We start from the raw sequence: 24,390 nt of genomic DNA on the forward strand, positions 1-24,390 counted from the left end.
TCACCTGCCACCGCCCGCTCCGCGCCCGCGGCCCCTCAGGGGCGCTGCGGGGAACGGGAACGGGAACAGGAGCGGCGGGAGGCACCCGCCCCGTGCAGGCCCCGCCTGCCAGACCATAGAGCGGCACCGCCGCGGATTGGCCGGACCATAGAGCGGCGGCGCTGCGGAGCGGCCGGACCATAGAGCGGCCGGACCATAGAGCGGCGGCGCTGCGGAGCGGCCGGACCATAGAGAGGCCGGACCATAGAGCGGCGGTGCTGCGGAGCGGCCGGACCATAGAGCGGCCGGACCATAGAGCGCCGCCAGCGCCCCCCGCGGCCGGGCGGTGCTAGGCCGGGCCGGGCCGGGCGCTGCGGGGCGGGGAGGCGGGCCGGGCTCTGCGGGAAGGCGGTGCCCGCCACAGCCCAGCGCCGCCGGGGCTGCAGGGCCCTGGGACTGCCTCAGCGGAGCCGGGCCGGGCCGCCGGCAGGGCGGGTGAGCGAGGCTGCGGCCGCGGAGAGGCGAGAGGCGGCGGGCGGGCCGCGGGGAGGCGGGGAATATCGGTGCGGGCGGGCCCGCGCAGGGAGCCGCGGCGCGGGCGGGCGGTGTGTGCGGGCCGTGGCCGCTCGGTGCAGGGTGCAGGGGAGTCCCTGTAGCGCTCCTTTGCCCCAGGGTTGGGACGGGCACCCCTTTTCGCCGAGCACCCGGCCTGTGGTGTGACACCTGCCCGGGGAGCTTCGGCTGGGCCGGGCGTTCGGTGTGGGTTTGGGCACAGGAATGCATTGGCCAGTGCATCTCTCTCTTTTTGCTTTTCCAGGGCCGCTGGGATAGTGCAAACGCCCCTTGTGACACAGGAGCCTCTCCAGACGGCCCAGGAGGCTTTAGCATCTTTTATTGTCTTAGGAGGCACATTATCTCACATCTCCGTGCCATCAGTAAGTATTGCCCAGCAGTGGGGTTCTGAGCACTGCGAACATCCAGTGTTAATTTTCCTCGAACTGGTGGCTGCTTAACAGAATTGAGGTTGGTTATAGATGAGAGGCCAGGTAGATGGTGGAGAAGTTGCATTGGAAGTACCTTGAGTGCTCTCCTGTGAGGCAGGATTCAGTGTACTTAAACTTATCCTTGACAGGCATTTCCTTAATTGGCTCTTACAGATTATGAAATTCATGGAGTGCCTTCCCCTCCTCTCCAAGGTAACCTGCTTTGATGCTTAGCTATCATATATAGTCTGAATTTTTCCTTAATAGCTGACCTAAATCTTTATTGAAACTAAGCTGATTATTATCATGCACTGTTCAGAATATACCTGGAGAACAGGTATGGATGCATGTTCTGTCACTTGGGCTGGTGTATGTTCTCAAGTTCCCACTCACAGTCTTCTCCAGACACAGAACCCCCTTCCTGTGTTTCTCTGATCCCTTAGCTTTGTTGGGCATTCCCATCATCCTTGAACTCAGAAGTAGGTTCCATGGAGGCACTGTTAGCAATGAGGAAGTGGGGCAATTATCTTCCTTGTGTACCTCCATCCCTCTTAAAACATTTCAGAATGAATTATTCTTACTTGGCAACATATCTCACATTATTGAAATACTCAGTTTGTGATTCATTGTAAGCCAGATCCTCTTTTGCTAAACCTCTACCTAGGGAATTATTCTTGGAGAGGTATCCAAGTTGGTGTTTTTTGATTTTTTTACTAAGTTTATTATTTTGCACTTGTTACTTGGTGGCAAAGAAGTTAACTTTGGTCGTAATAACATAACTTTCTATACAATTTTTATCTTTGAAATCCATTCTTGCAATCCTTTGCCTGCAAACTTAGGGTCATCCACAAATAATTAAAATACTGAGTGGTGCAAGAATATGCAAGGCCCTGCATATTGTGATAAACTCTTCCAGTTTGACAGTTTTTACTGTCAAAGAACTTTCTTTTTGATCTTCATGCTTCCTAAAACTGCAACTCATTCTGTGCCATGGCTTTCCGTCTGAGCCAAATTGTACGGAGACCTTAAATGAGGAAACCATCAATTCCTTTGAATTGGCTTTTGTTCACAGAGTAGGAATGTTCACAGCTCAAAAACTAGAAATTTGTGTAAACTCCTGAAGTTTTCCAAAGTGTTGATGCCTTTTGTATTATTTCTTTTAAATTCTTTTTTCTTTCATTTCCTCAGAAAAATGTGCTTTCATCCTAACTTTCTTTAAGATTGCATTTGCTTTCTTAGGGATCTTTCTGGGACAACCGTCCAAATGCCTCATTCTCACACCCTTAATACAGGATCAGATTTGTAGATAATACATTAATGCTTGGGTATACTTGTAAGGGATTACTTCATCTGACCACAAATGCTCCAGGAAGTTGAGAGTGAGCAGCAATATTCTGAGAATTGTTGATATTGAAGTAATTAGAAAATATTCTGAGAACAGCAATTTACAGATTAGAATGAAAGAACTAGTCTTGTGATGAAAATGCAGCAGAAATCTGATGGTAAGCCTATAGAAACAGCAAAGTTTCTTTCTCTTAAAATTGCATTTCATGTTGGAAGCATCATAAACAAAAAAAATACTGGGCTGGGAATTAAGCATAGGTGAGCATTATGTGTATATTGACTTCACTGGAAGGAAGAGTCCTGCACTGGCAGGTCATAAGCTAAATAATCATCCAGGTACTGTCCTCTATTTTCTGCAATAATTTCTTTTTCCTTCTCGTTCTACTCTGGGTAGATGTTCCACTTTAGAAGCCATGGAGCTGGGGAAGGCGAAGCTGCTGCGCACTGGCCTCAACGCCCTGCACCAGGCCATTCACCCCGTGCACGGGCTGGCCTGGACGGACGGCAAGCAGGTGATCCTGACTGCGCTGCACCTGCACGACGGGGAGCCCAGGTTCGGTGACTCCAGCGTGGTGGGGCAGTTCGAGCACGTGCACGGGCTGTACTGGGGCCCGAGTCCCGCCGAGGCGCCGGCGCTGCTCGCCGTGCAGCACAAGAAGCACGTCACCATCTGGCAGCTCTGCTTCAACGGCGCCGACAGGAACAAGCTGCTGGTTTCCCAGATCTGCGACATCAGCGAGCCGTACCCCGTGCTGCCCCAGGGCTGCGTGTGGCATCCCAGCAAGGAGGTCCTGGCCGTGCTGACCACCCGGGACGCCTCCGTCCTGCCCTCCGTCCACCTCAGCAGCTCCAGGATTAACGCGGACATCAAGGGCAGCGGGCTCATCCACTGCGCCTGTTGGACCAGGGAAGGCGACCGCTTGGTGGTGGGGGTGGGCAGTGCCCTCCATTCCTACATTTGGGATGATGCTCAGAAGACACTCAGCGCTTGCTCTTTTTGCCCCATCTTTGATGTGGGAGGCTACATCTGTGCCGTGGAAGCCACGCAGAGTTTACAGGTTGCTGTTGCCACCGAGCTCCCTCTGGACAAGATCTGTGGGTTAAATGCTGGTGTTGCCTTCGAAGTCCCATCGAGCGCTGAAACCGAGTCCTTCCCCTCGCAGTCCAGCTTGTGTGGGGAGGAAGAGCATTCCTTGGATGGAGGGAAGAAGTCCCTGGACCCTGAGAAGCCCTTGTCTGTAGTTACATCTCCTGTGGATCTAACTCACATACTTTCTAGCAAGCAGGGTGCTGATTCCAGCCCTCTCCTTCATTTGAGGCCCAAGGACTACCTGACAGGAAGTGGCCAAGATTCCTCACACCTCATCTTGGTGACTTTTGAAAGAAAGGTTACCTCTACCAAAAAAGTGAGCATCCCAGGCATTCTTGTTCCTGATATAATGGCTTTTGATTCCAAAACTCAAACTGTATCTGTTGCCTCCAATACTTGCAATGTTATTTTAGTCTATTCACTGACTTCATCCAATTTACCTAATATTCAACAAATTCAGCTGGAGAAAAGCGAGAAGCCAAAGGGTTTGTGCTTCCTGACCAATAAATTGTTACTGATACTGGTTGGAAGACAAAAATTCTCTGACCCTGCTTTTCTTCCCTCTTCAAGATCAGACAAATACATGATCCGATTGATGATTAAAGAACTGATGCTTGAAGTGGGTCCTTCAAAGTCTGTGTCACCTGATGGCAGCTCCAGTTTGAACCTTTCCAACATTACTCATGATCCCTCTAGAGATGTCCCCCTTCTCAGCCGTGGGCTCCTGGTACCAGATCGCTCTGTCCTTCAGTCCCCTACAAGCCGAAGGAAACTCATTGAAGAAATCAAGAGTCCTGTTTTTGACCAAAACTTGGTGTTGAACATCAGCGACTTCAAAGACAAAAAGATTTTCATGAATTTTCCTCCAGCTGTCGAGACTCTGGATGCTGAGCCAGTTAATAGGAGCGTGGCACTGTCTAACAAGCCAATGTCCCCAAAAAGGCAGCCTGAGGCAGCTTCCAAAATACCCAATTCTTACAAGAATAACCTGCTCAGTGAGAAGGAGCCAAGTTACTTTTTCAATAATGTGGAAAAATTGTCTGCTAACTTCACAGAATTGCAGCACCATCTTTCTGAATTAACTGAGCTGCTAAAATCTGGAAAGAGAAATCTTCCAGCATACCCATCTTCTCAGGAACCCTCATTTATTAACATCACCTGCCAGGTAATTTTAATATTGGAAGCCTTAATGATGAAACCTGTTTATGGCTGTATGTTCTTTGTGATGCCCAAGTAACAGTCAGTAAGATTAGATTTCTAGCCTGTTCCTGCAGGTAGTTATATATGGTTATAAATCCATTACTCTGCAGGCTTCCAGTGTTTTAAAAGCAATGGGATATTCAGGAATATGCAGTTCCCTGTCCCCACCTCACACTGGGCCAAACCCCCCAGCTCTGCAGTGAGGCTGCTGGGACTCCAGAGGACCTACGTGTCACAGCCCAGCTGCAGAATTAAAGTCCTTTGTAGAGATCTAGGAAGAAAAAGCTTTTCCTAGGCAATTTCTAAAGTTTTCCGTACAGAAATTAAGACAAGTGAAGATTTCCTTATGGGAATTGGTATCAATCTCTCACTCTCCTGTGAGGAAAACTAAAATAATGGAAACTGAAACAAAAGCAAATTGCCTTGGCTTTGAAACAGAAATGTTGCTCATTAGCATTGAGAGCACCATCCAAGGAGGAAAGAGACCTTTAGGGACACAATAAAGAATTCCATTAACATAGCTTAAAAATGGATTTAAAGTGAGATTTCATGTGAAAAATTTTTGGCTGAAATATTTGCTCTTGCAAATCTCATGCTAGAAAGGATAAATTACCTGATTATCAAAACCTGGCAGAGATCTACTAGGTCATTTCTAGAATTCAGATTAATAAACCTTAATCAGTATTCAAAGTAAACTGCCATTTTCCTTTCAATTAGCTCTTTTAAGCTTTATTTCTACAAAAAATTACCAACTTTTGTAACACTGGACTCAAGTTCTAGATCATATTCCCTCACTCTTTTCCCTGTTTCCCATTGTAAATATTTAATAATTGTAATAATAGATTTAAAAAGATGCTTTGCTCTGCCCAACTGGGCATATTCTTTGAAGATGTGTTTTGGATTTAAGGCTTGGGGCAGTGATGGTCAGGGGTAGGACAAATCAGCCCTTCTGACTTGTTGAGTCTGTTCTCACCCCAACATTCATGAGTTCTCTGGAGTTCTCACTTCAGAAGTTTTGGGTCAGGGTTGGGTGGGGGGAAGGTGGAGATAGAAAACCTGTAGCTTTACAAGCCTTCTGGGGAAGTGTCCCTCACAGATGGAAGGACAGGGATGAGGATTGTGCTGTGAATGAAGCTCATGGTTTCTTCAGCAGTAGTGTATGATTTTCTCTCCTGTTCTGACATGTGCTGGATAAGCTCCTTGCTGCTGTCATTCACTCATCAGCACTTTAACAGCTGAGACTTCAAAGGATAAATCTTGCAAACAGACCATTTGACTTCCTGTAAATGATGCCACTGAAGACAAGTCTGTGAACCTGTTTTGATTAATGCCATTTTAACTATACATCACAGTAGTTAATGACTGTTTCTTGCGTTTTCAGAAGCAGCTTTCCAAAAGTGATGCAGATGAAAGTCGGGCTGTTCTTCTCTGTGGCGGTAAACTCCGCCTAAACATCATCCAGCAGATATTCAACCTGTCCCTTGTAGAAATGCAGCACGGTATGTTGGGATGAGTACAAACACTTCAGATACATTGCCAGAGAAGCTGTGGCTGCCCCATCCCTGCAAGTGTCCCACAGTCAGCTTGGATGGAGCTTGGAGCAGCCTGGTCTAGTGGAAGGTGTCTCTGCCCGTGGCAGGGGAGTGGAACTGGATGAGCTTTAAGGTTCCTTCTTACCCAGTCCATTCTGTGATTCTGTGTCATTCTTAGTGAGCAATAGCAATATGCATATTCCATCCAGGGAAAAACCCAAGGAATAAATAATGAAAGATTAGTAAAATTCTGTCTTTTTTTAATAATGTAAAAATTCTTCTCTGAATCTTCTTTTACTGCAAAGAATCTTTGCATTATAAAAAAAAAGAGCAAACTTATATATCAATGCCCCATATCAAGTAACTAGTTATACAGGAAAATTGCATTCAGCCAGTGTTTTACTAGTTTTCAGCTGCTCTACAGAGGGAAGTCTGAGTAACAAGAAGGGTTGACTAGTGGTTTTGGGAATACAGTGTTCTGTATTTGAATCTGTAGCTCCATCATCTAGTCTTGCTTTAGGAAATCCTGTAGCACAAAAGCAGCTCTGCACACTTCAGCAGTGAAGGTTTTGTCAGGTTTTGCTGTGAAGAAAACTGCCTCTTTTACTGCTGTGTTCTCTGCTGTTACCAGTTCATGCCATGCCCATCCCATGTGTCTGTGTACGTGTCAATTCTGAATGTTTCACTCTGGGCAGAGGTAGAAAACACACTTTGGGATATGATTTCTCACTACTACAGGTATTCCCTGTGCTATATTCCATCCACTTGCCCCATGTATCTGCTCTCTGCCTGCTTGCAGATCACTGGGCAACCATCCCAAAGCCTAAGGCTGCTGTTCTTGCCATTGTCCAAATTTTGTTTTTCCTAAGGAATTGTGGATGGAATATGTTTGTTTGAAATATACAGATGCAAAGTAGGAATGGTGTGTTCAAATCCTGAGTTGTATTGATTTTCAAGTGTGGTCCAAATTAAGGCAAAAGATTAGAGGGTTGTGTGCTAGTAGGATACAATCTTCTTGTGACCTTACTCATGACATAAAGTTACATAATGTAAATTTACAAACGCTTCTCTGAATTCTCTTACCCCTCATGAGATCTATTTCCTTGCTTCATAGCTTAATGGATAAAAATATAAAAATTTTCTGGTTTATCTATAGTGGTAGAAGTCAAGGCTTCAGATTCAAATTATAAAGAAAAAAGCTAGTGATGAAGTCAAATAGCAAATGGACCAGAGATGTTTGGTTTGTACAGTATTGTAAAGTATTCCTTCCTTGTATTTCTTGGAATTAAGTATAATGAAATGACATAATAAAAGTAGTTTCTAAATCGTCTTTATTATATTAATTTGTCATTTAATTTACTGAATCTTTGTTTTTATAGTATCTGCATAACTTTAGCACTGTGAAGTAGCCTATCAATACCTAATTAATACCAAGTGTGGATGCTTATGAATTCTGTTCAGAATTTCATTCCTCCTCCTCATTTGAGGCATGCACTTATTATTGTCTCATCTCCTAGTGGCAAAATCCATCATAGAAGCCAAGTGTTCTTTATTTTGGAGTTTGTACAACCTGTATGTTTTCATACTTTTTCTTTTCTAGAAAACTGTAAATATACAGAAGAATTTAATTCTAGAAGAAATTTGGTTTTTACCTTAAACACACCCTAATTGCACAAAAATTTATCAACAGCCATGTGCTTGTCTTCACAGGTTCCTCTTGGATCGTTCTCACAGCAGACAGCGAGGGCTTCATCCCATTAACGTTTACATCCACACAGGAGATCCTCATCAGAGATGCCACTGCAAAAGGCTACAGTGCCCGCTCCTCCAAAACCTTGGACATCATCAGTTCCACACAGGGCTGTAGATCCACTTCTTCAGAAAGCCTGGATATCACCAGTTCTCTGGAAGTCCTGAGGGACTGCTCCTCCAAGACCTTGGGTGGCATCAGCTCTTCAGAACAGCCCAGCAATAAAATATAGTTTTTGACAGTGGTTTGGCAATGCCTGTTGGTGATGGGAGGTTTTTATGTTTACTGTATGGGACTGCAAATTATCAACAACAGTCTCAAATCTCTGTACGACTTCTGTAATTTTTTTGTTGCATTGTAAATTATTTATTTGATCTTGGGAACATTTGTTTTTTTATACTGAACAGTGTTTTTTAACTATGCCTCTTGCAGTACAGGTGAGGTTGAAAATGTGCATTCTTAAAAGTTTCTGAGCTCAAGTTTCCATCTTGGTCTTTAATACATTGGTGTTTTTAGACAATAGTAAACTTGGATAATAAACTGTGGAAAATGCTGCATTGTCCCCACTTCCTCTCCTGCCAAAGCCTGAAATACTACACTGGTGTTATTTAGGAGCAGGGCCTGCAGAAATGCACCTGGGTTTGCACTAGTGTAAGTACCGGTATAAGGTCATGTAGTCTGGGACAAAGTAGGATCATGTGAAATACCCATATTGTGTGGAAGCAAGATCCTTTTCCACTCCTGTACCTGCCCATAACACCTCTTTGCTTGCATCTCTGTGGATTGGGGAGGTGGTTGCCATGTCTCGTCTTTTGTGATGAGAACATCCAGCTGAAGTCTGACAGAAGAAAATCTATGGGCTTTTGTAGTGAGAGAGAGAAAATGCAAAGGGGAAATTTAGAAAAAGCTTATGTAAGCACAAGTTTATGTAACATGGATTGCAGCACTGAAGAAAAGACTAATCCAAGATTGCTCCCCATAAAATCGCAGCATGATAACATTAAGCAGTTTATCAGGCTTTCACAGTGGCACTTACTGTGTGAGAAGGCATCAAGCAGCTAGATTATAGAATTGGAGCTGCTGTCTCAGGACTAAGATAATCTTTTTTCTTTTTTTTTTTTTTTATTGCCTATTTAGAAATTCAGCCATCATCAAAAGAAATCTATCCTTAAAATACAATATTAAAGATACAACACTAGTAAAAGCTGCAGAGGGCACTCAGCGTTGGGTGGTGAAACTACAAGTTACAGCTTTTGATGAACAGGCGAAGAGGAAAACAGATAAAATAATTTGGCAGTTGTGGCCTCAATACTTTACATAACAATCATCTCTCCTCAGTAATGGTCACTAATCAGAAGGTGGACCATGAATACACCTAAAAGTCACAGAAACCTCAGCACTGGGTTCAGAGCAGGCTGGATGCTTGGGATGGTCCATGTTTCTTCAGCAGCCTGACAGTCCTTTTTCATGCCTGCTTGTGGTTCCAACATCCCACTAACCCATGGAAGGAGAGGGTCAGAGCTGAATGCTCTTGGCTCTGCAGAACACCTTGACCTTTAATTTTTCATGCCTCAAGTGCTGTTTCTGTAACTTTGTTATGCAGCCACACAATGTATAAAAATCAGCTGTTTATTTTGGAATTGTTACTATTTGTGTTAGATTGACAAAAGATGGTGTCTCCCACCAGAAGTGTGCTCAGTCTCAGGTTGCACCAAACAAACCTGTGGAGTTCTTCCAGCTCCCCAGGTAAGCACCAAGGACTTACCTGTGCACAGGGCAGTGCTGTGTGGGGTAACTGGAGCAGACACAGCAACTCCAAGACACCTGCTGAAAGCTGTTGATAGTTTGGTCAGGTTACACTGGTTCTTCATGGTGTGCTCTGTGCACACACGTGCATTTATGTTTAAAATATAATCCTAGGAATCCTGGAAGATTTAAGTTCATGTGTTAAGAAACTTGCTTATTTCATGGAGTCATGTGGATTGGAAGGGACCTTAAATATCATCTAGTTCCAACCCCTGCTGTGGGCAAGGACACCTTTTACTAGACCAGGTTGCTCCAAGCCCACCCAGCCTGGCCTTGAACACTTCCAGGAATGAAGCATCCACAGTTTCTATGAGCAATTTGTGCCAGTGTCACAGCACCCTCACAGAAAACAATTCCTTCCCAATGGGTAAACTAAACCTGCTTTCTTCCAGTTTAAAGCCATTTCCCCCTCATCTATTACCACAGGCTCTTGTGGAAAGTCCCTCTCCAGCTCTCTTGTAGGCACTGGAAGGGGCTCTAAGGCCTCCCCTGATTCTTCTCCAGACTGAACAACTCCAGCTCTCTGGAAGATGCCCTCAGAACATCTTCATAGCCTCCCCTGGACTCACTCCAACAGAGCTGGACAGAGGACTCCAGGTGTGATCTCACAGGACTCCTCCCTCACCTTCTGCCCATGCTGCTTTTGGTGCAGCCCAGGACACATTTGCCACACTGATGCACAAGGAAAGCACATTGATGCACATGTGGCTTTCTGGGCTCTGAGCACATATTGCCAGCTTATGTCGAACTTCTTGTGAACCAACACACCCAAATATTTCCTTTCAGGGCTGCTTGATTTCAAATCCAAACACCATTCCTAAACTTATGGGATGATCTGCACCAATGCTGAATGTTAAAAGGCGGCCCAAAAAATTGAAAAAGTACCAAGCCTAATCCAAGAATCTTTAAGAGAAGACTGCAGGGTTTTAAGGAACTTTCTTCTCTTACAGCTTTTCTTTCATGCCTGCAAGTCCCTTTGGGAATTCTGGAGTTGCCCATTTTTCTGCTTGGCCAGCTCAGCACAGCTGAGGCTTTGCTAGGAGTCTGGGGTGGCTGCAGTTTTTTGCTTCACCCCACACTGATGGCAGCAGGCACTTCTGTGCACCGAGACTCATGATCCAACACAGCCAGCAACTGTGGGAATTGCTGAACCTGCTGGATGTGGAAATGTGCAGATTCTATTCCATGGCTTTGAAGGTGACTAAAAAGTGAGTTTATTTTGGAAACACAAGGGAAGTTAAGTCATGTCCTCATGGGCTGCAGCCAGTTTGAACAGAAACTTCTCAGCCAATGTAAACCTGCTACATCATCACAATGACAAGCCCTAGGCAGGCAAAAATATCCTGTAGGTAACACAGATGAAATTCCATGATGAAGAATACTAAGGTGCAAAGGAAATTCTTTTGATCCTTTGCTGAATGTAGATGATTCCATGTACATCAGCAAAACCAGGCAGGGGATGGGTGTTGGACCTGCCAAGTGGAGCTTTATCAGGGAAGCTGAGCAAATTACTATTTTCAGTTCCATGAGATCTGAGTAATCCTTCCTCACTATCTACAGCAGAGCACAGCAAAAGTGAGGACAGACATCTGAATGGTGTCACTGAAATTCAGTGTCATCTAAGATCATTTGGAGTAAGAAATAGATCAGGAAATAAGGTTTACTTCTGCTTCTACACTTCTATAGCAATATACATGTTTCCCTACCATCCAGCAGTTGTGCTGCTCTCCAGCTGGGGTTGGAGAACTCTGTAATATCTCTAAAGTGGCACTGAGGACCCAGCCCCTCTGAAAAGTACCACAGCTTAAAAGTGCCTTCTCTTTGTTTAGCTCTGCCATGCCAGTTGGTGTCTTCAGAGACTGCAAATTCTCAGGTTCCACATAGCAAAAAGTTTCCTCCTCTGCCTCAGGAACAGACAGATGCTGCTGCTTCATCTTTTGAATGAAGCTTCTCAGTGAGTTAGCATCTGGTTTGTGCAGCAGATTTGGTGTTTGTGAAGTGAGTCATCTGATTTCATACTTTAAGCCTACAGCATACACATGTTCTTGTAAACATAATACTCAGCACTCTCTCTGAGTATCTGAACTGTGGGATTGCAGATAGTTAAAAAAAAATAAACATTCAGTGAAATTAAACAAAAATTAAATTCCCTCCTGCACCCACCCATTTTATGAGTCCAACCAAGCTTCCTGTCAGTCTAGAAAATCTCTTAAGGAAAAGGCATAACTATGATAAGAAATTCATATGATGTATATGATTGATCACTAAACTGCTGTAATCTTCTGGATGGGACTTTGAGCTTACTTGCCCTCTCTTCTTCTTACAGCTGGACAGCAATGACGAGGTCTGAAAGAACCCAAGTTCCCTGGTGGAAACTCCTCCTCTCAAGAAGATTGATTTAATTCTTTGTTTTCTGTCTACAGCCCAGAAAGGCAAGCAGAGAAGTATATGAGCAAGTGATATTTGGAAACAAACTCTGGACTCAAAAGCAGTTTGCTTTAAAACATTTTCCTCTTCAACTACCTTGCTTGGAATGTTGAAGGTGAATAAAGATGAGAGGTTGCAGCAGGGATTGAATTAAGCAGCAATTCTCATAAGGTTCAGGACTGACTTAAGGAATTAGTACTCAAATCTTCAGAGCCCTTCCTGAAAACCCAGTGACCTGACCCAGAAGGTGCCAGCCTCCAGGGACTCCCCAGGGATAGATGTCTGAGGTGGTGTCCACCTGTTCGAGTGGGGGACTCAGCAGAAGGGATCTAATCCAGCTAAGCTGAGCTCAGGGCAGGCAGGGCACAGCGAGGCAGGAGGGGAACACAGAGGAACAGCTGGTGGTGACAGCAACCCCCTCCACCAGTGCCTGTGGGAGCAGCAGCTCGGACATGGGGATACCTGATCAGCAGCAGGAGCTCTCAGGGAGGTGGGCTAACCTTGGAGGGTGTCAGCACTGCTGTTAGGCAGGAAAAGCAATTAAACTGGAAGAGAAGACTGGGTTGATGGTTAGACTTGATGAGCTTAAAGGTCTTTTCCAACTGTAGTGATTCCATGATTCTACGACTGGTGGCCAGCTCAGCTACTGACTGCCAGAAACCAGCCCAGGTATGGAAGATTTGGGCTGCCCTCACTGCACTTTAGCAAGGACAAGGAACTGGACATGGTTTGGCTTACAGAGCATTACCCAGTGACATGTAACTCTGTTATCCTTCTCTTTTCTTCCCATATTTGTTGTAATTGCCTGTGTGCAGGTGGGGAAGTGCTGTCCCTTATGCACCCAGCTGGTTTAATCCAAAATGTATTTGGATATTACCTGAAGGAGAACCCTGGGAATTAAACCTGGCCCCTGTTACTGCCAATCAGTGGGAAGGCAAGAGGTTTACATAGATTAGCATTTAATCTGAATGCTTGTCAACATAAGAATTGGCTTCTTTCAGTCACATGCTCTGAACATGCATAAGGCATACACACAACTTAAAACTAACAAGAGACATATAAATCCTTCATTTTACTGCACCAATATTGAGCCCTAAGAAAGAAAGTTATAAAAATAATCTTATCCTGCACTTAATCCTCCATTCTTCTGATTTACAAAAATAGACCCATTTTCTCAACAAAATTACAACAACATTATATTTCTCATAATGAAATAAAAGAATGAGATTTTCAAAATATAAAAACAGTCTGCTTCACTTAATCCACAGAAGCTTTTTTTTGCTTTGGCAGTTCCCATTGCTGGTACCATATGCAAAGTGAGGACTGAGTACATTTCAGTGGGATAAAGATTACATTGTCTCTCTGGAGAAAAAGAAAACTATTTGCAATCAAACAAGTTTACCTTCCAAGAGCCTGAATTCAGACTGAGTGTTATGCAATTTTGGAGGCAACTGCACAACTGATCTAGAAATAATATCTTAAGCCATTCAAATGCCTCCACTCAACCCCAGCCAGCAGTTTCTGCACCCTTTTATCACTGGGCTAAGTGTTCAGTTTATATAAACTGACACAGACCCACTGCCTTGTAGCTACAGATTTATAGTAGCTGAAAACATAACACATTAAAAAACATTAACAGCCTTTACTGGGCCTTCTGGTAATTTTTAAACATGACTATTCCAAAATATACAAATATTACAGAATAAATCGAATGCCCCAAACTGGTCTCTGTAATGTTTTAGAGCTTTGTGATATTGCTACATAACTTACCTACTTCAAAGTGCAGTAAATCTGCTATTTCAAATTCCATCAGACTCAAAATTGTAAACAAGCTTATGGTTTTTATTGTTGTAAACACATATGCCCCAGGCATACATATCTTGGTTTGTCCAAAAACTGAAACAAGGAAGAAAACAAAAAACCCCAGCCTTAGATGTCAAGTAAACAGAAATCTTAAATGCAGTTAACTATTACCCACACACACTCAAAATATCTCCTTAGAAGTTCCCTCATGATTAAGCATTTTGAGGAATTAGGACAATTCATAAGGCCTTTGACTTCAAACTTGCCTGGAATGGTTTCAGTATCAAACTTAATGAGACACTCTGTGGTTGCACTGACTTCACATCCTGGTGTCCTTCAGCAAAATCTTTCCCAATTTCCAGTCCCAGCACTGTGAGCCACTTCCCAGGTGCAAATTACAGGTGGCCACTTCCTCCAGGTGCTCCCGAACAGCAGCAAGCCCATCCTCCAAAGGCACTTCTGGTACAGCAAAAAGGCACTCTCAGAGTCACACAGGGAAGGCAGGGGGAGGTTCATGTCTTGTGCTAATTTCTTCAAGGTGAACAAATCTCTTGAATTCCTCACTCTCCCTTCCAGGTTTAGATACATCTTCAGAGTCCAGTCAATTTAGCTTAAGCATGGAGCCAATCTCTGGAGGTCTCTGTACCTGCACAGAAGCCAGGAATGAACAGGTCTGAACTTCAGTGCTCCAAAAGGTGCCTGAGGTTAAGTGTGTCTTTCATTTAAAAAGTGTGCTCAACAATGTAAATCTACAGTAGAAATGAGGTTCCAGCTGATGTATCTAAAGCACAATAACATCCCTGACTGAAAAAAATTCACCATTTAAAAGGCAGGTGTAGCCTCAGTATTGCAAAATAGGTGCAAGCTGAGATTAATACCTGTGCTGTGGTGTTTTGTGAGGTAGAGAGCTTACACCATGTAAGAAATGGACATGGTGATTACTTAAAGGCCAAAATTTAAAGAACTTTGAATTACATAATTTTCAAAAGGGACTACTGATTTTTCATATCCTCAGGGGAGATGTTGATTTTGAAAATGTTCTCATTCTCTGACAGATACCAGTTTACAAGTTTCAGAAGCAAGAAACATGGGAAATGCAGGGTTCTATTTCTTAAGTCTATAAACTTAGATTACCTCAACATCTCTTTCAAAAAAATGAAAAAAAAAAAATCCTCAAAATATATCCACATTAGTGATTTGCTTCATTTCGAAGCAAAATAAATCTCAGCTTTATATAGTATACTTCAGGTTCCCAAGTGCTTTCCAAACACAATAGTGTGCAAGTTACAGGCAGAGATTGTGCTCAAAAAGCTACCCCAGTTTCCAAAGGCGAAGTATATTGTGAGTTAATATTTGGATGGTGCATCATGGATTGGACTCAATGACCCTTGTGAGTATTCTCCAACTCAGAACCTTCAAAACTCTTCTGGTCATATTTACAATTATTTTTTCCCTTTGAGCTACAAATGCAAGAAATTTTCCATGAACAAGATCACAGCTTCCCATTAATCACTGAAAAACAAACAAAAAACCCCTAAGCCTTCAACAGCTGGCATCTCTGAACATGTGTAATGTCTTTTTTAGCACAGTGCATGGAGTCAGGTGTATATTTGCACAATGGTGTCATCTCTTGGTTTCATTACTGGCTATGTCAGAATCATCCTTTGTCCTTTTTGATAAAATGTGAGCAGAGAAATGACCTGGAAGACTCTCACAGAGTTTGTTGGTGGGATGTGAGTCTGTATTTAGAAAGCCACTGCACTCAGAGCTTTCAGACAGAGGTGTCCCTTTTGTGGCTGTCCAAGTTCTCTGTGCTTTGATGGCTCCTCCTGGTAAAAGCAGAACAAATGACACATGAACACACTTCTGGCTTTCCCTGCTGACTAATCAAGCTGAGTTTGGCAATCTCAAACAGCTGAGAGCCCCCAGCAAGGTGTGGTTGTTCTGGACAATGACTGAAGCTCCCGAACAGAGGGCCCAGTCCCATTTCATATTGTTTACCCTGTCCCCTCAGGGTAACCCCTGTTACCCTGTCTGCACAGAGGCTTGTGTCATATCTGACAATCCCATGCACATATCCTGAATTAAGGCGTGAACTGGTACCAGGCACCCACGTTTAGGTCCTGGAATTGACCTCTTTACATGAAAATCACTTTCCAATTCCAGTAAATTGGGATAACAAAATAAAGAAAAATTAATAACCTATTTTTTGGTATTTTATCCATCAGTCTGCTAGAACTGTCCTTAAATATATCATCAAGAGCTGACAGAGGTGGATGAATTTGAGTTAAACAAGCTGTTCCTCGGAGAAAGAGAAAAAGCGGGGGAAAGCAGAGTGACAAATAAAAATTGAAAGAATAGCTCAAAGCTGACCTCTTTTTTCTCCTACAATCTTTTCTGCCTACACTTCTAAATGGTTTGGATGTTTCTTGTATCCCGTAAACACCAAGAATGCAGTCAACAATACCATTTTCTTCTATATAAAAGTAAATTGTAACTATTCACATTTCCCCCACAGATTTAATCTATGTAGAATATTCCTCATTTCTGGCCTGAAACAATGTACCACAATAGTGCTTTGTGAGCCACTCCAGAGAAAATGTAAAATAGAGCAACTGAACTTTCTGATAAATGGTCCTCTAAGCAGGTTTTGCACTAAAAAAAAGAAATACTGGAACATGTCACGGTACCATTCCATTAATAATTTGACTAAGAGCACATTGTTTCGTTTTGTTGTAGGGAATACAGGGATTCCTTACAATAATAATTTTCCCAGTATGCTTAAGAGCTGCTGTGGGGGTGTTGCTGCAGTTTTACTGCCAGTCCAAACTTACCTTAACTCTTCAAGGGCAAGCTTTGTTTCTTTCCGACTTTCTTCAGTGATTGGGTAGAAAAGGAGTATAAACAAACCTAAAAGGATGAGGATGGCAGGGACTGCTCCAATGAGGAGTTTCAGTGTGAGGATCACATCATCTGACTGTCTGCATATCCCTGGCTTGTATCCAGTAAACCTAAACAAATAGAAACAAGTCCTGTATGTATGTCCAAAGCTAAAAGGTTCACCTGAAACCTTTATTCTCCCCCCACCAACTCTCCAATGCTTTTCTCCCATTTTCCCTCTATCTCTTTTTTCCACCTCCCCCCAACATTTCAAATTGGGTTTTTCAAACATCATTTTTGTGTTTGACTTCAAATAACTGCATTACCTCTGCATTTTCTTGTTGTTATATATAACAGTAAAGTTAATTATTGCTGTTGAAATTGGTCAAATTACTTGCATACTTATAAAGAAAGGATTGTGGAATCCCATGTAAGGAAATAAGCTGGTGCCCAGCATGTTCCACCTGAACATGAGGCAGAACTTCTTTTCTGTGCAGTGAATGAGCACTGAACAGATTGCCCAGAAAGGCTGTGGAGTCTCCCTCACTGGAGATATTCCAGGACCATCTGGACACAATCCTGTGCTCTATGCTCTGGGATGACCCTGCTTGAGCAAGGAAAGTTGGAACCAAATGAGCCACTGTGTTCTCTGCCAGCCCTACCCATCCTATGATTCTGTGGTTCTGTGAAATTAATCTGTTATGTGTTTCCTATTAATATTCAGCAAAGTATTCAAGCTCTGCTTTAAAAGCATGCAAGTAATTTGACCAATTTCAACAGCAATAATTAACTTTAATTTAAACACACACTTAAGCACTCATCTCAAGATAGACAAATTTACTCAAGTGCTCAGAGTTAGGTACACACACTTCATTGATTCAGGGCTTCCATGCAGTCCCACAACTACTGATATACTCAAATTCCTATTCCCAATTTGTGGAATGAGTTTTTCCTCTGAACATCCACCTAATGAAAGCTACAGCTCATTTGGCATCACTCTGTCTTCTGTGTTCTCCCACAAACATCTGCCTTGGCAAATTGCTGGGACCCAACTGGAATGCAATTGAAAAGGGGCTAATAGGGGAACAGTGAATTGTTTGAGGGTTTTAGCAATAAGCAGCTAAAATTCCTAAGCCCAAAATGTTCAGCCAAGCATTGCCTGTTATTTAGCAATTTCAGCTCAAGGCCCCAAAGCAAAACATTCTGGTTACCACAACCTACTCTGGAGCTGAGGGCTGGGTTTCCCTTCTAAGTATTTATTGTGTGCTGTAGCAGGGACAGGCACAGGCCCTTCCTGCCAGGCCTTGCACAAAGGCAGGGCAGGAGATGCTTGGCAACTTTCTCAATCTGTCTGGTCAGAACAAACAAGACAAAGTGGAAAGAGACCATAAACCCTCTCCTAAAGTGACACAGTCTGGGTGACAGGCAGAGCTGTGAGAAAGGCTGCTCCTGACTCTGATCAGCATCCAGTGCCCTAAAACCATGCAGGAATTGGTGATCCTTTCATGCTGAACAGGCCTCTGGCACCCCTGAAAGCCCTCAAATCCATGTAAAGTCTTACAACCTCACAGAGCTAGTCCAGTTCAGGTGCAACAGGGAATGCACAAAGAACCTGCATCACATGTAGGAGACATTCATCTCCTGCACTTTCATGTTTAGCTCTTTATTCATATACGCCACTAAAATTTACATGGGTAATTGAAAAGTGGAAAATCTAAAGGGAAGTCAGGTTTTTCTGAACAGAACCATGTCAGGGCAAGTAATTTAATGCTCAGTTGTCTGGCCTAGATGGCACCAATCCTGTCTTTAGTGGTCAGCCATCTGGAGCTTCTGGCACTTTCAGGCTCAGGGCACGAAGGCAATTAACTCCACAGGCTAAAAGTGTTGTAACCTCAGAATGCTTTCAGAGTAGATCCACTAAATGGAAACACAATGTTACTTACTCCAGTCCTGCTGCAGAAATTCCTAAGCCAATTCCTGCTGACATCTTGGTAAAAAAAACATAAGAAGAATAGAAAATGGTTTCATGTCCTTTCCCATGGGGATTCTGCAGGCGAAAGTTATCAACAACATCAGGCAGCATTGACCTAGAAGTGAGCAAGATAAAAGAAAAACTCAAGCCAACATTTCTTTTCAAAGTCCAAACTTAATGAAGTTGAGCACAGCCCTCCTCCATTTTTAAGCTGATTGATGTAGCCATGCACATGAAAGAATCCAGTTCAAAAGGTTCTACTCCTGGAAAGGAGGGCAAAAAATGTGTAAGAAGAGCATGGCCACATATTGCAATGTGGAAAACCACTGAAAATCCATCAAAGACTTGAGAGGTGACAGAATTTCCTAGTCTGCCTGTCATTCCAAATAGAAGTTGTGATATTAAAAAAAAAACAACAGAAACCCTCCACGATTCTTAAGATTTCAAGGGATGCTGAATGTCTAAACAGTTGCACTCTGAAATAACTCTTTTGACAAGATAACAACATTTTCAGAAACCAATGAAACCTATTCTCTCTCTATCTCAAAGAGAATGAATTAGGTAATAGGGAATTAGAATGGAAGCTGCTCAAATGTTAATTGTGAATTGACATTTTATTTTCAATATATGAAATCATTCAGTGTTGGGAAAAAAAGGTCTTCTCACCCTCTGAGCAGAAAAACTTATGCAGTGTGACAACTAATTTCAAGGTCATTTTACAAACAAGTTATGAAAAACAGTGCTCTCAGCAATGGTCTTGATTTCTCTTTAATGTGATCTCAATTACAATTATTTAATCTGAAGAGGAAATGTCCTGCCATGCTCATCCTTGAGTTGTTTTTCCCCACTTATCTTCAGTCCTCAGGTGCAAAGACCTTGAATTCTTGGTTTCTTTTAACCATAACCTTGTGTATGTGATCTATAACAGAGGATTACTCAAGCAGGGATACACAGAATCATGGAATGGTTTGGGTTGGAAGGGACTTTAAAGATCATCACATTCCAGCCCCCTGCCATGGGAAGGGACACCTCCCACTATTCCAGGTTGCTCCAAGCCTCATCCAACTTGGCCTTGGACACTTCCAGGGATGGGCATCCACAGCTTCTCTGGGCAACCTGTGCCAGGGCCTCACCACCCTCACAGCAAAGAAATTCTTTCTAAAACCTAATCTAAATCTATTATCTTTCAGTTTAAAGCCATTACCCCTTGCTCTATAACTACATGCCCTTATAAAAAGTAAGGTTAGATATAGTTTTCCTTATGTGTCCTCTGCTACGTTCTTAATTGTTCAGCATTAATTGATTTGCTTACCTTCATAATTCCTGAAGCAATATTATCACACATTGTATAGCTACTTAGATTATTGATAAATTTAAATACTCTCAGGCACAAAAAGCAGCTACAGTTACAGTAGAGGTAATCTGTTAACAACTGAGCAACCAAGGTCACATCATTGCTAACAGCATCCATTATAAAACCAAAAAAAGACTCTTGGAAGAAGTGACTCTTGCCATATTCTGCCTCTTTCAGAGGCAAATTCCATGCAGTAGTACATACATGTGATGCAGAAATACATTAATTCCCCACCTCAAATGTAAAATTCTCCTACCATGGCAACAGAAGAGATGCTGCAATGCTCAGACCAGAGACGAAGGCCACGAAGTAAGCCAGGATCAGGTTTGGAATGGTCACTAGCATGACTGCAAAAGGAATCATCCACTGAAGAAGAAAAGCATTATATCTAAGTTACAGCTTGCACTGCTCAATGCTATACAGATGGTTCCCTTCAAAATACAAAACTATGTTACAGAACAGTTCACACACAGCAATGTCTCACACTTCAGTATTTTGGTCAAATTGCATTTCCAAAAAGCCCTGAGCCAATCTGTACTTAACTACCCAGAATAATTGGAGAAAAGTAGGACAAGTGATAGTAGTGTTGTTTCTGTTAGCAGTATTAGGGCTACAACTGAACTAGTAAATTAAACAGACCCAAGAGCCTTTTTACCAGTCTTGAAGCCAGATCACAGATTCTGGCCACATTCATAGTCCTAAACATTCATGGTCTCCAAAAGACCTATGACCACATAAATACTTTTTGTGAAGCTTGAAAGATTCCCAAACTGTGCTAGACAGAATAATAGAATGGTTTGGGTTGGACAGAACCTTTAAAGATTATCTTGTTCCAGCCCCCCTGCCATAGGCAGAGACACCTTCCACTAGACTAGGTCGCTCCAAGCCCCATCCAAGCCCTGGCCTTGAACACTTCCAGGGATGGGGCATCCACATCTTCTTAGGGCAACCTGTGCCACAGGGCCTCTCTACTCTCACAGTAAAAAATTTCTTCCTAGTATCCAATCTAAATCTACCCTTTGTCAGGTTAAAGCCATTCCTCTTTGTCTTATCACTCCATGCCCCCAATAGGAAATTCCTCTGCAGCTCTCTTGAAGCTGCTTTATGCACTGGAAGGGTCTCTAAGGTCTTTCCAGAGTCTTTTCCAGGCTAAACAACCCTAGCTCACTCAGCCTGTCTTCATAGGAGGGGTGCTCTAACCCTCTGATCATCTTGTGGTCCTCCTTTGATCCACAGATCCAGCAGATCCACAACCTTCTGAGGATGTGGGTCCCAGAGCTGGATGCAGTGTGGCAGGAGGGATCTCATCAGAGTTGGAGCAGAGGGGCAGAATCCCCTCCCTCATCTGCTGCCCACACTGCTTTTGAAGTGTTTGGTTTTGCAGGCTGCAAGTGCACATTGCTGGGCCATCTCAAACATCTTGTCAACCAGTGCTCCCATTTCTTTCTCCTCAGGGCTGCTCTCAATCCATTCACTGCCCAGCTTGTATTTGTGCTTGGGATTGCCCTGATCCAGGTGCAGGATCTTGTGCTTGGCCTTCTCATGGTTCACATGTGCTCATCTCTCCAGCCTGTCCAGGCCCCTGAGGATGGCATCCCTTCCCTGCAGCTGTCACCTGCAGCACAGCTCAGTGTCACCAGCAAACCTGCTCAGGATGCCTCAGTGCCTCTCTCCGTGTCACTGACAAGGATGTCAAACAGTGCCAGTCCCAGCACAGACCCCTGGGGATGACACCCCTCACTGTCCCCACCTGGACATGGAGCCATTGGACACAACCCTTTGGGTGCCACCATCCAGCCACTTCCTCATCCACTGAGTGGTCCATGCACCAAGTCCTTGCCTCACAGACAGGGTGTCATGCAGGACAGTGTCAAATGCTTTGCACAAGTCCAGCTAGACATTGTCAGCTGCTCTTCTCTTATCCATGAACACTGATAGTTCTCAGGAGATTGCTAATCAGCTTGGGTGAAGATTTTTCTGCCAGTTAAATAACAGAGATGACCAAATGTCCATTACTATTCTAGGCCAGTGGAACTGATTAATTTACTATTAGAGACAATGCTTCAAAACATCCTCACATTGCATTCCAAGGCAGGGCTTCAGTGGTCATTTTAAATTGTAAATATACCTTTCCAATGGCTCACCTTCAGTCTTGAATGAGAAAGAATTTACTTTCATTTCCAATCACCACTTTAAAGCCATATATATGTATACTCAGCAAACCCAAAAGTTAGTGTCACTCCCCACAGCTGGATCCACTCATGACATTGCATGACAAGTCACAGAGGTTACTCTCAAAACCAAATTAATTTGGGATGCTTGGGATTTGTTGTCTGGCAGTAGTCATAGTCACTAGATTTCTTCAACTTCAGCTTGAAGCAATGGGCTTACAGGACTGAAAATCCACATTTTAAAATGCTGATTGAATGCCTACTGCCCAGCTGTCCTATACCCGTCACATGCTCCATCTCCCACGCCTGTGAACCACAGGCACAGCAGCACATGTAGAATCCAGAATCCAGGGGCTTATCTACAGGGCTTTTTAATGATGGGGGATTAGTTTAACATTAAGTGTTTCAATCCTCTATACGTGCAGCTTGGGAGCTGAGGGTATGAGAAGAGCTTTCACAGAGAGTGATTCCCCTAAGCACTGCTATTTACAGTTCTGTATGATAAGTGATTCTAGGAGTCCTGCAGTCTAATCCATTATGTTTATGTTTTAAATGCATTTCCCATCTAAAGCATTTGCTCCCAAGCTAAGGAGGCAGAAAATAACCTTTCCTGACTGCAAGTTCCCAGCACAGGCAGATAATCCTTGCATTAGCCCAGTGTTGTGGCAAAATCGTTATTTCACCACAAGAGAGCACTCCAGCAATATCAGATTTTATGCTGTCTATAAGCAATTTTATGACTGCCTTATGCTCCACACAGGGCACCCACTCAGAAACCAAAGCACTTAAACAAAATTCTAGATCGATAATAATAATCATTGTAACTGTAATTTCCTAGAGAAAGAGAAGCAGGACCAGCACGACTGAGGTTACAATGCCCTAAAGTCTCTCGCATGCAGTGGCAGCACAGTCATGGAAGCAGTGCTCCCACTGCAATAAACAGCTAATGCAGCTCCTTCCCTCTCACTTGTAAAGCAAATACTCTGTTATTGGCATCTGCTCCGTTGTCACAGGGCTGCTGCCCTCCGAGTTATAAACAACACCCTCCAGTTATCCTCTGCCTTCCATCCGTTCCCTGACAGCTGTGGAAGGTGACCCTGCTGGGATGCTGAAGGTGGAACTGGTGTCTGCAGCAGCACATTGTGAAGGGCAAATCAGGAAAAGGTGCAGGGCGGATGTGAGTGGAAACAGGGCTGCAGAGCCAGGACTCATCCAAAGGCATCTCTCCATGCTGCACAGTGCTCATAGACAGCAAATAAATAATTGCATATCTGTGAGGAGGTGCTCTAATTTTTACAAAATCCTGCAAAATCTACAGCCAAAAGATATTATTGGCTAGGATGGAAGCTAGAGTTGAGGGAGTGAGCCATCTTTGTTTTTAGACACCTTGCCAAAACTATGAACCAAAAAGATGCCACACTTCTTAAAATTTGTCATGACAACCTCACCTCCAGCCACCAGCTGAGACTTACTGAGTGTAAGTTCAGTGCCTGCCCCGTGAGGGCAGAGTAGACACCTAAATGAACACAGCACGTGGAAGCTGAAGGAAGTAAACAGAAGAGTAATTTCTAGCCTGTGTACCAACCTGGTTGTGGGAAGAATGCTATCAAGGATCCTGCTTGGGAGCAGGATAATTCTTGATAATTCCAAAAATTCTAGGCTTTAAACTTCTAGGAACTTGAGATACTCAATCAGAAGTTACACTTGTTGGTCACCTCTTTTGGAGGAACAGGTAAAAAAGGGAGAAATATCAGTGGAAAAAATCCAAGATTCTTGTTGTTTATATATCAACTTCTAAACTCTTTGAGGGCTCTCTTCAATACAGAATCACCTTAACAGGAAAAATTAGTCTGGACCACTGTGACTTCACATGTTCACCCTGAAAGCTGAGTGAGATTTTAGAGGAATAAAAAAAAAAAACGTTTTCTTCCCTGTCTCCTTCCCTTCCTCTAGGACATTCCCCAGCGACAAATTTAGAAGTCTAAATGATGTGCTTTTATTTCATAGTGGGAGAGTACAGATTAGTTGTACAGATCACAAAAGGTGGAAGGGTAGGAAGCTCCTGTGACGCACTGTCAGACACAAAACCCATCACTGAG

General features: G+C 43.4%; 3 protein-coding genes across 4 annotated transcripts in view; 1 reads left to right on the top strand and 2 right to left on the bottom strand.

Annotated features, from left to right (window-relative positions):
* On the bottom strand, positions 1-867 carry LOC130251909 (basic proline-rich protein-like). Its single transcript, XM_056488948.1, has one exon. It carries the CDS (start codon positions 865-867, stop codon positions 1-3), a length of 867 nt encoding a protein of 288 aa, XP_056344923.1.
* On the top strand, positions 373-8,431 carry LOC130251637 (WD repeat and coiled-coil-containing protein). Of its 2 annotated transcripts, none has more exons than XM_056488444.1 (5): positions 373-474; positions 797-914; positions 2,701-4,561; positions 5,978-6,095; positions 7,839-8,431. In XM_056488444.1, the coding sequence occupies exons 3-5, from the start codon at positions 2,720-2,722 to the stop codon at positions 8,108-8,110; spliced, it is 2,232 nt and encodes a 743-aa protein (XP_056344419.1). In that variant the 5' UTR covers positions 373-474; positions 797-914; positions 2,701-2,719; the 3' UTR covers positions 8,111-8,431. The 2 variants fall into 2 exon arrangements, with proteins under 2 accessions (XP_056344419.1, XP_056344418.1); XM_056488443.1 differs by lacking the exon at positions 373-474 and adding an exon at positions 1,137-1,175 and having other exon boundaries at positions 553-914.
* A 4,680-nt stretch (positions 8,432-13,111) lies between these two features.
* Positions 13,112-24,390, bottom strand: part of MFSD2B (MFSD2 lysolipid transporter B, sphingolipid) — a 38,451-nt gene continuing 27,172 nt past the window's right edge. Inside the window, exons 11-14 of the mRNA XM_056487344.1 lie at positions 20,377-20,486; positions 18,738-18,881; positions 16,749-16,925; positions 13,112-15,743 (exon numbers count right to left, since the gene is read on the bottom strand). Of these exons, the coding sequence (XP_056343319.1) occupies positions 15,686-15,743; positions 16,749-16,925; positions 18,738-18,881; positions 20,377-20,486 (489 nt within the window). The 3' untranslated portion in view covers positions 13,112-15,685. The remainder of the gene's footprint in view (positions 15,744-16,748; positions 16,926-18,737; positions 18,882-20,376; positions 20,487-24,390) is intronic.

The sequence above is a fragment of the Oenanthe melanoleuca genome, chromosome 3 (assembly GCF_029582105.1).
Source record: "Oenanthe melanoleuca isolate GR-GAL-2019-014 chromosome 3, OMel1.0, whole genome shotgun sequence".
In the NCBI taxonomy this organism is placed as follows: Eukaryota; Metazoa; Chordata; class Aves; order Passeriformes; family Muscicapidae; genus Oenanthe; species Oenanthe melanoleuca.

Excerpts from the sequence above, each read along its gene's own strand:
- LOC130251637 (XM_056488444.1), top strand. The coding sequence starts at position 2,720 with ATGGAGCTGGGGAAGGCGAAGCTGCTGCGCACTGGCCTCAACGCCCTG. Across the intron at positions 4,562-5,977 it reads TTATTAACATCACCTGCCAG|AAGCAGCTTTCCAAAAGTGA; the intron begins GTAATTTTAATA and ends TTGCGTTTTCAG. Across the intron at positions 6,096-7,838 it reads CCTTGTAGAAATGCAGCACG|GTTCCTCTTGGATCGTTCTC; the intron begins GTATGTTGGGAT and ends TTGTCTTCACAG.
- LOC130251909 (XM_056488948.1), bottom strand. The coding sequence starts at position 867 with ATGCTAAAGCCTCCTGGGCCGTCTGGAGAGGCTCCTGTGTCACAAGGG.